Genomic DNA, 10,292 nt, shown 5'->3' with positions numbered 1-10,292 from the left:
TAATTTTAAATTAAATTTTTAGAAATTAATTTTTATCAATTTATTTTTTTTCGATGAAAATTTAAATTGATCAAGATGATTTAAGTGAGTAAAATGTAATGAAATAGGGAATTAAACCTTAAATAATTAATTATGTTAAATTTTTTTGTGAATTAAAATACATCAATTCTGTCAAAATTTGCCAACTCCACTAAAATGCAGGGCGGAAATTGGATTGAGCTTTAAACAGGTGATTACACAAACAGAATGCCTAAAATGTGGCTTTCTTCTTTTGGCAGACAAGGAAACAAACTGGGCTTAGAGCAGCTCCACCTCCACTGCCCTCCCCATTCCATTTTGGTTGCATTCAGTGCTCTGGGTTGACCTTTCTGTAAAGGCCGATATGCCAAAATGACGTTGGATCGCCTCCTCTACAGTATTTTTTTTAATATATATTTTGAATTATTTTGGACAACAGTGTTTTAAGCCTAATTATGAATATTTGGCTAATTTTATTTTATGTAATGATTAATAGTAAATCTTAATATCATATTTTTATATTATATTTTTTACATAATTAAAAATCCAAAATGATAGGCTGGTATGATGCTACAAGGCCTAAATCAAGTTATGCATGTTGCCAGATGTATGGCCTACAATGCTGCTAAGACTAGAATAAGATTACTGATCTGTCCAACTACAGGCCTCTTCTGCCAAGGCCCTTTTGATCACATTTCATCTCTCAACTTAGCTTGTTAAAAGCCAAAACTGTACCCACCTGCTACGACTTCAGCTGCTCTAATATTGTCTCGAACATCTATCTAGTTTTTGGAGCCATGATCGAGTGTTTCGAGAAGCTGGGCTCTGGTCAATCCAAATTAATGAGGCAGGTCCGGTAGCACAAAGGACTCAAACTTGGGGACCCCTTCGTGTACTTTGAAAACTCAGCAAAAATGCAAAACACTACGTTCTGTTTAGAATTGAAATTAAAACAAAATCGATTTATTCAGTTTTGATAATTAACTTTTTTTAATTTCAAAAAAAACAAAATTTAATCATTAAATTTAATAAAAAAATAAATCAAATTAAAATTAGAATCAAATTTGCAATTAAAATTAAAATTGAAGCTAGAACAAAGAGTCCTCCCAACCAATCAAAAAGATTCTCAGACATCAGAATCTCAAACTTAAATGGAAATTGCAGAAGTCAAAGCAGCGCCAATTTCCACAGGAATTCAAACTTTTATTAGCAAATAAGACCCTGATGGACTATATTGCCTGTTTTAATAATTATTAATTATTTTAATAATTATTAATTATTATATTAACAATTAATGAAGGGATATTAGATATTAATTGTTTATATAATAATAAATTAAAAATATTTATAAAAATATTTATTTAATTAACTGTTAAATATAAAAATAATAATATTATTTTTTTAATATTAATAAAAATATTTCTTTAATTTTTAAAATATAGAAAGATTAATTTTTTATAAATCACTCTGTTAACTCCTAAACATTAATATAAATATAATGTCATTGAACAGTATAAATAAAAAAAAAAATAGTGTCATGATTAAAGTTAAAATACTAAATTTTATCTTAAAAGTTATTGCTGAATAGCGTTTAAAACTCAAATGGAGTGATAATTATCAAAATTAATTAATTAATTTAATCCAACCAAAATCAGCATATTTCAAACCTTATATATGTGCTAATTTAATTTATAATAAAAAAAAAGTATATACATACAAATTCCACAAATTTTCAAGATCCTTCTTAAAATTCAGTGAAAATTATACTTTTGTAACTTAAAGATGTGAAAGAATGACTTTGCAAATGGAAATTCAAGTTGGGAATACAATTCAACAACTATGAGGACTTATTTGTGGATTCAATTTCAATACCATCGAATAGTGTATCCCATTATAATAAAATGTCATTTTCATATTTCTAATTGTCATTGATTTAAGGATATGTATGTATAATTAAATTATAGAGAATTGAAAATTTCATAATTCAAAAGAGGAATCACAGCACGAGTCATATAAAAGGAAATAAGGATTTATGTTCCAACACGGCACTTAGAAAAATGTAAGTGCATGAACAATTATGCAGTGTGCAGCCCCGACCCAACCCCAGTGAGTCCCCAAGCGTGGATATTCAATATTGTCTTCTGTTTCCATCTCTCAACATCAACGTACATTATGCTCCAACCAACGCTGCTCCTCTTCTATCTTCATAATCATTTCCCTGAATATATCCCAATTTCTCTTCATCTCTCTTCTCTTTTACTGTGAAGTAGACTAACGTGTTTTCTGCACACATTCATGCACCTCACTCTTGGTGATGGGATCGTTGAAGTGATTTTCATTAAATTTGCTCTCTTTCTCTCTCTATATTTGCTATGAATATTATTTTTTATTAAAAAAAATGGTAAATTAATTTAATTTTTTTAAATATATTAAATTGATAATTTATATATAGAAATTTGTTGAATTTGGCCTGCTGATGGCTTAGCCCGAAATGATCTGATTAGATGTAAAACTCTCTGGCAAGCGATATCCACAACATGTAACAACTCTTTACGTAACCTTTCAAACAAGACACCTTGAATTGAGGCCACACATATTGTCAAATTTTATCATTTATTTTTTGGGCTCAAATTCGTCTCAGTGCACGAAACCCTTATTAATTGTGTATTGCTTATGTACAAGAATACAGCTCATTTGGTTAGATTTTATTTTTTAAAATAAAAAAATACATATATAATTTTAAGTTTAATATACTCCAGTGAATGAAAGATAAATACAAAGTCAACAATTATAACGCTTTATGTGTAGCTTAACAACAAATTATAACTTTTATAAATATCTATTATTAAATTAATAGCTTATTTCTTATTCTATGTTAATTTAAAATAAAATATTTATATTATATAAAAGATTTTGATATTTTTTTTTCTTAAATTAATTTTAAGAGTAAAGTTAAATTCATTTTATTTTCTCTATATAATATCAGAGTATATTCTGCTCTAATATTGAGTCACTTATAAATAAATTTATCTATAAAATTTATGTCTAAATAAAGAATGTATTATTTCACATTAATTTAAAATAAAGTGTTTATTTTATATATAACACATTGACAAACTTTATCTTCCCGAGATAGCTTTTGAAGTGGAGTTAAATCCAATATATTTTTTCTACTTTATTAGTTCATAAGTGTTTATCATATAACAAAGAAGGTCAAAGGACTCTTTTTCCTTGAACATTTTTCAAAATATCTGAATTCTTAAATGGGAAAATGTATAAATTAAATTATAGGTTAAGGCTATATTAAATTCCCACACATTTTTTGAATCAAATTATAGTATTTTATTTTCACAACTCAATAATTAGGTATAAATGATCATGCAGCGTTACGTGCCCATTTCTATCCATTAAATCTCAGATTTTATAACGCACGTTATTGGAACCTTCAAAATGAATATATATTATCATTAAAAAAATTATAAAATTTTAAACTGAAATTTATTAAAAAAATTAAAGCAAATGAAAAGAAAACTCAAGTTTTCCTTTTATGCTGCCATTCTCGAAGCTCCTCTCTCTTCCTTGTGCAGCATAGGTTGCATGACCATTTCAGAGGCAATATTTTTAAACTTCCTTCCAGACGCAGCATGAAACCATCCTTCCTCTTTCTGCCTTGGCTATCCTCCCTATTCATCTCTGTATGCATCGCCATTTCCTCCCTCGCGTCTCCTCGATCCCTTTCTTTGTATTAGCTCTCTCTAGACAAAAATCTCAGCTTCTAACATCCATTTTTTTTTTATTAATAACAATTAATGGATAATGCCACCATCCCACTTGTTGTTTTTGATTAATAATGCAAGTATATGTTTCTTGATTTTGATTTGAATTTTTTTTTTTTTTTTTTTTTTTGCAGCTGGTTGGTTAATGGATATGATTTTGATATCATATGAAATGGTTTTTCCAGTGTTATAACACATCTAAATCCTCTTTTTAAACTTTACTCTAATTTTATATTATCTATCATTCATCTTATTTTGAAAGATTATAGAATATTCAGAGTATAAAAAAAATAATATTACATTTCTTACAAAAAAGCAGATTTCGTTATAATATAGAGAATGAATTTCATATAATGATGAGAAATAATATTTATATACCGAGTGTATTTAATAATCTCTCTTAGATTTGTTTATTGTTGTCAAAATGTTTTACATAATAAATTATACAAATGCCCATTATTGTTTAACATAATAAGTTATAAATTTATTTTATCACATTTTAACCACTTTTTCTTTTAGCAGTCATATTATTAACACTGTTTTAATGGTTTTCTTTTATTTGATTAAAATTAAAATTTAAAATTTCACAAATTTAATGATATTGTATTACTATTAAGTAGCTTAATTTTTTTTAATGATTTTGTTTTTGGGCCTAACTGTTTGTTCTCTGTACACTATTCCATTTCATAATTTATTCAGTTTTTGGGCCTATTAAGCCCATAGTAAGAATCGCTGGCTACTCGGCCCACTCCCTAAATATAAATATATTTGACGGTGTCGTTTCAGGTCCAAGGGAGTGACTTGTGAGGGACATACTGGAATTCACTGAACGACGTCGTTTTAGTCGACCGCGGTTGCGTAAGCGCTGGTGCGGCAAGGTAATAGCTGCAGAGAAATGAAACTCGTCTTTGGCAAGGTTTCCGTAGTCTGATCTTCCTTCCCATCGGAAATTCACATAATCGCCAGAAAAAAATGGGTTTAATAACCCATAGAAACCTCCAGTTATTCAAGATCCGGTACCGAAACCGAAACCGAAACGTAATTTCAAGAACCAGAATCTGCAATCTCAAATTCAATTCTTTCTGCACCACTAACCAACACGACAACACAGCCAAAGAAATCAGTAGATTGTTGAAGCAAAACAACTGGCAATACCTCATAGAGTCCTCATCAATATCGAATACGCTAAACCCAGACGTGGTTCTCTCAGTTCTTAAACAAAACCAGGTGAACGATCCTAAACGCCTCTATGGTTTCTTCAACTGGGTTCATTCTAGAATTGTTGTCCCTCAAAATATTTATTCGTTTTCGATTCTTGCAATAATTCTGTGCAATTCGCGGCTTTTTGCTCCCGCGAATAGCGTCTTGGAACGAATGATTGAGACCCATAAGCCGCATTTGGAGATTTTGGATTCAATTCTTAAGTGTTGTAGAGAGCTCAATGGGAGTAATATAGTGGTTTTTGAAATTTTGATCAATGCTTATAAAAAGAAGGGGTTTCTCAACGAGGCTGCTAGTGTCTTTCTAGGAGCTAAAAATCATGGCTTTGTGGTTGATGTGGTGTGTTGTAATTCATTGTTGAAGGATTTGTTGAAGGGTAATAGATTGGAGTTGTTTTGGAAAGTGTATAATGGGATGTTAGAGGCTAAGGTGGATCCCGATGTGTACACTTATACAAATTTAATAAATGCACATTGCAAAGTGGGGAATGTTAAGGATGGTAAAGGGTTACTTTTTGATATGGAGGAGAAGGGTTGTAGTCCTAGTTTGGTTACTTACAATGTGGTGATCGCTGGTTTCTGCAGAGCTGGGGCTGTGGATGAAGCTTTTGAGTTAAAGAAGTCTATGGTTGATAAGGGCTTGGCCGCAGATAATTATACTTATGCTACACTTATCGATGGACTTTGTAAACAGAAGAAATCTAAAGAGGCAAAACTGTTGTTGGAGGAGATGTGTAGCATAGGTTTGAAACCTGATCACATTGCTTATACTGCTCTGATTAATGGGTTCTTGAAACGGGGTGATATAACTGAAGCTTTCCAGGTTAAGGAGGAGATGCTTGCTAATGGAATTAAGTTAAATGTTTTCACTTTTAACACGCTTATCCAGGGGTTATGCAAAGTTGGTGACATGGAGAAGGTGAAAGCTCTTTTCAGTGAAATGATTGAGATGGGCATAAAACCTGATACCCAAACATATACTTGTTTGATGGATGGGTATTATAAGGAGCAAAATATGGTAAAGGCCTTTGAGTTACTGATTGAGATGAAGAACAAGAACTTGGCACCAACTGTGTACACTTACGGTGTTGTAATCAATGGTCTGTGCCGCTGCGGAGATCTCAAACGGGCAAATAGAGTGTTTCAAGAGATGATTTCTCCGGGATTTAAACCAAATGCTGTAATATACACAACTTTAATAAAAGGCCATGTCCAAGAAGGTGCATTTGATGACGCAAGAAAGATTTTAGAAGTTATGAAGGAGCAAGGGGTAGCACCTGACGTCTTCTGCTACAATACTGTCATAATTGGACTCTGCAAGGCTGGAAAAATGGAAGAAGCAAGGAAGTACCTGGTCGAAATGGTTCAGAATGGATTAAAACCAAATGTTTATACTTATGGGGCTCTTATTCATGGATATTGCAAGGCTGGGGAAATGCAAGGAGCTGACAGTTGCTTTACAGAGATGCTAGGTTGTGGTGTAGCACCAAATGATGTTGTTTATGCAGCCTTGATTGGTGGGTGCTGCAAGGAGGGTAACACCACTGAAGCTTTTGCAAAATTTAGATGTATGCTTGAGCAAGGAGTGCTTCCTGATGTGCAAACTTATAGTATTCTCATCCATGGCCTTTCGAGTAATGGGAAACTCAAGGAAGCAATGGAGGTTTTTTCTGAACTTCTTGACAAGGATCTGGTTCCTGATGTCTTTACTTACAGTTCTCTCATTTCTGCCTTTTGCAAGCAAGGTGACTTAAAGATGGCCTTTGAACTTCATGAGGATATGTGCCAAAAAGGTATCAATCCAAACATTGTCTCATACAATGCCTTGATCGATGGACTTTGCAAGTTGGGCGACATTGGGAGAGCTCGGGAACTGTTTGATGGAATTCCAAGAGCACGTTTGGCTCGCAGTTGTGTGACTTATGCTACAATTATAGATGGATATTGCAAATCCGGAAATTTAGCTGAGGCATTTCAGTTGTTTGACAGGATGACAATGGAGGGGGTTCCTCCTGATGGCTTTGTCTACTGTTCCCTAATTGATGGATGTTGCAAAAATGGAAATATGGAGAAGGCTCTATACTTGTTCTTGGAAATGGTGGATAAGGGCATTGCTTCTACTTCTGCTTTCAATGCTTTGATCGATGGCTTTTGCAGGTCGGGGAAGTTGATTGAAGCTTACCATTTGTTGGAAGACATGGTTGGCAAGCATATCACACCAAATTATGTGACCTACACAATTTTGATTGAATATCATTGCAAGGCAGGAACGATGAAAGAAGCAGAGCAGCTCTTTCTAGAGATGGAGAAAAGGAATTTGATGCCAAATGTTTTAACTTACACAATGTTATTACACGGTTACAACTCTCTAGGGAATAGATCCAAGATGTATGCCCTTTTTGATGAGATGATTGCAAGAGGTATTGAGCCTGATGATGTGGTTTGGAGTATGATGGTTGATTCTTACCTGAAAGAAGGTAACTGGATTAAAGCTTTAAAACTGGTTGATGACATAATGCTAAAGGGTGTGAATGTGAGCAAAAAAGTGTATAATGTACTAATTGATGCTCTATGCAAACATAATAATGTTTCTGAAGTGTTGAAATTACTTGATGAGATTGAAGAGCAAGGCTTTAAGCTAAGTCTTGCTACTTGTAGAACGCTAGTTTGTTGTTTTCACAGAGCAGGAAGGACAGATAAAGCAGCGAAGGCTCTAGAGAGCATGGTTAGGTTTAAATGGGTTCCAGATTCCATTTTGTTATGTGATTTATTGAATGAAGACAGTACGAATTCTGTGAATGCTGATGATTTCTCAAAGCAAACATTTGATGTTGCTTGTCAGGTGCAAGCCTGATTATCAGAGAAGATTGTGTTCCTCTGAACTGTCTCTATCTACAGCTCCATGGGATTTGATTAGTGCTGTTTTTAGCAACGTGTTAAAGGGGGTCGAGCTTGGTGCTTTGGTTTATACATGTAGCTTTCTCCTTCTGGAACACGTCAAGGTGGAAACTGTCAAACAAAAGGCCTTTGGCACTCAAAAAGGTAACAAAATTTACACTTCTCTGTCTCTCCTTCATTTGACTTTTTCTCCCTCTGTTACTTTGGTGGAGTTTACCGTTTAGCAGCCATTGTGCTGGCAGCTAAGGGGTAGAAACGCTGGTATTGTCTTCCTCTTTATTGTTGATTAGAAAAATGGAAGAAGAAAATAGCTGCAAATTTAATTTTTCTTGGGAATGATCCCCTCTTACCCATATTTCTACACCTGTCATATACAATCTCTTATTTGCTGTTATGGTGTTGTTTTGCAATAGCTGAGAGCCTTAGACTGTCTTTGAGAAGGATATATGAAATGTGGAATGGTCTCTTTTAGAAGGTTTTGCTGCATTAGAGATTCTATTTCCTGCAAACTTGTTTCTAAGGGAAAAATGTTGTCAGAAAAATTAGCAATCTGAGGAATCCAGCTTGTGTCGTACCTCTCAAATCATTTTTGATGCTGTTCTCCTTTCCAGCGGGTTATGAGTGTTGGGTTCAAGGATCTGTAAGAGAGAAGAGTTAGATGACTACCACTTTGATGCCTAAGTTAGTGATGAGAACTAGGCTATAGAATAGAAAGGTAAAAAACTGAGTAGTGTGCATACTTGGTGGCCCTTATATAGGCTTTTGATGTGAGTTCCTATTGGGATTAAGAGTCTGTGGTTGAGTAGAAGTAATAGTATGCTTCTCGAGTGAGATTCTGACCATGGCGGATATCTTGGGATCGTTATCCTTAATAGTGATCCGATTGCTTGGGCGAGTAACTCTCTCGTCCAAGTGTCCAGGTGTCATCTGGTTCAGATCGCTTACTACCTGTTACTCAATTATTTGTTACTAGTCTCTTGTCTTTATTTTATTGATAGTGATAGCAATTTTGTATTTAGGTTCATAGTTACTGATTCTTTACTTGCTTTGTATTGTCAGCAGAAGATGGATTGCCCTCTTGCTGCCCTTTCTAGGATTTTTTTCTAAATAGGTAAAATATTTGGCATGGTAATGGTACTTTTTACATTGTTTATTAATGCATTTTCTCTCTATCCCAAAAAAAGAAAAATTGCAGTTTCTCTTGCCGGGTGCTTAGGAAGATCTTTCAGTTAGTTACTGCCACATCTTTTTCCCCTCATATGTACAAAGTATTTTTAAGCTACTGGAATTGGTTTAATATAACTGCCACATCTTTCAGTTGCATTATGCTATGTAATGGGTGATGTTTTGGGGCATGCCTTTACCGACAGTTTGGCCTTATAGGTATTTGTTCTAACTGCTGGTTGGCATGGAGCAGATTAAGGAGCAAGGAGAGAAAAAGGAAGAGAAGAGGATTAAACAGAGGTTAAGAGATTGTGAAGTTGACTTAATTTTGTCATTTGCCTCTAATGCAGATGGGGATAGAGGTTCGGATTAAAGCATTAAACTCTAACAAGTGGTTGGACAACCATGTCTTGAGTTGAAGTGCGAGGACAAAACTAGTATCCTTTTCTCAAAGCAGGACTGGGAATAATATTTGCCAAAGCTTTATGTACTCAGTAATCACTGGTAAAATTCAAATTAGAATGTTTGATTCTCAGTTTGTTGCAATGATACAAAGACAGCAAGCAGAAATCTAATTATAACTGGTTCATAGTGTTGAAAATACATAGTACAAGTATAATTTTTTCTTTTTTAAATACAATTGGTTCTGATTGAGATTCAAATTCTGAGATCAATTTTGGAGATGACTTCATATTGTTGAGCTAAAGTTCGATGGTACGGAGGGGAATCTTTTGCTTATTTCATTCTTGAGATGAAAATCCAATGCAATGAGCTTTTCGCATGGATACCGATAATATTGTTCTGCGACTGCCCGGGACTTGTCTTTTAAGCACTGGCTTCAAACTTCCTGCAGTCCCCGACTCAAAAGTCTTACAATTTTGAGTAGCTTCTATACAACCATGTGACGAAGTTTAAAACTGCAACATCCCAGAAGCCCCATTAGGAAAAATGAGGCAACCTGAAAAGATTGAGAAGGCATCTATATGCATAAACTGAACTGATATACATTCGGACGTGAAAGATTATACATGACCTAGCTAGCCAGCCTGCCAACTGTCGGAACAACAAAGCTTGGTCCATCCTTTAACAAGGAACAGAGTTTACGGTTTTCTAAAACGTCCCTTCATTCGGCTCTAGGACTCTTACGCTCTTTGCTTTTGAGTAGTTATCGTTGACTTTGCTAAGAGAATAACAAGCTTACTGTCGTCAAGGGCTG

At 34.0% G+C, this 10,292-nt stretch overlaps 1 protein-coding gene across 11 annotated transcripts; it reads left to right on the top strand.

Annotated features, from left to right (window-relative positions):
* Positions 1-4,598: 4,598 nt before the first annotated feature.
* On the top strand, positions 4,599-9,738 carry LOC110637686 (pentatricopeptide repeat-containing protein At5g61990, mitochondrial). Of its 11 annotated transcripts, none has more exons than XM_021787945.2 (3): positions 4,599-8,056; positions 8,975-9,023; positions 9,427-9,738. In XM_021787945.2, the coding sequence occupies exon 1, from the start codon at positions 4,767-4,769 to the stop codon at positions 7,866-7,868; it is 3,102 nt and encodes a 1,033-aa protein (XP_021643637.2). In that variant the 5' UTR covers positions 4,599-4,766; the 3' UTR covers positions 7,869-8,056; positions 8,975-9,023; positions 9,427-9,738. The 11 variants fall into 11 exon arrangements, with proteins under 11 accessions (XP_021643637.2, XP_021643633.2, XP_021643631.2 ...); XM_021787941.2 differs by having other exon boundaries at positions 9,330-9,738; XM_021787939.2 differs by having other exon boundaries at positions 9,296-9,738.
* Positions 9,739-10,292: the final 554 nt, after the last annotated feature.

The sequence above is a fragment of the Hevea brasiliensis genome, chromosome 17 (genome assembly GCF_030052815.1).
Source record: "Hevea brasiliensis isolate MT/VB/25A 57/8 chromosome 17, ASM3005281v1, whole genome shotgun sequence".
Taxonomy (NCBI): domain Eukaryota; kingdom Viridiplantae; phylum Streptophyta; class Magnoliopsida; order Malpighiales; family Euphorbiaceae; genus Hevea; species Hevea brasiliensis.
Note: the sequence above shows the minus strand (reverse complement) of the source record. Positions and strands in the feature narration are given on the sequence as shown.

What these genes read in the sequence shown, in the direction of transcription:
- LOC110637686 (XM_021787947.2), top strand. Translation starts at nt 4,767, where the DNA reads ATGGGTTTAATAACCCATAGAAACCTCCAGTTATTCAAGATCCGGTAC.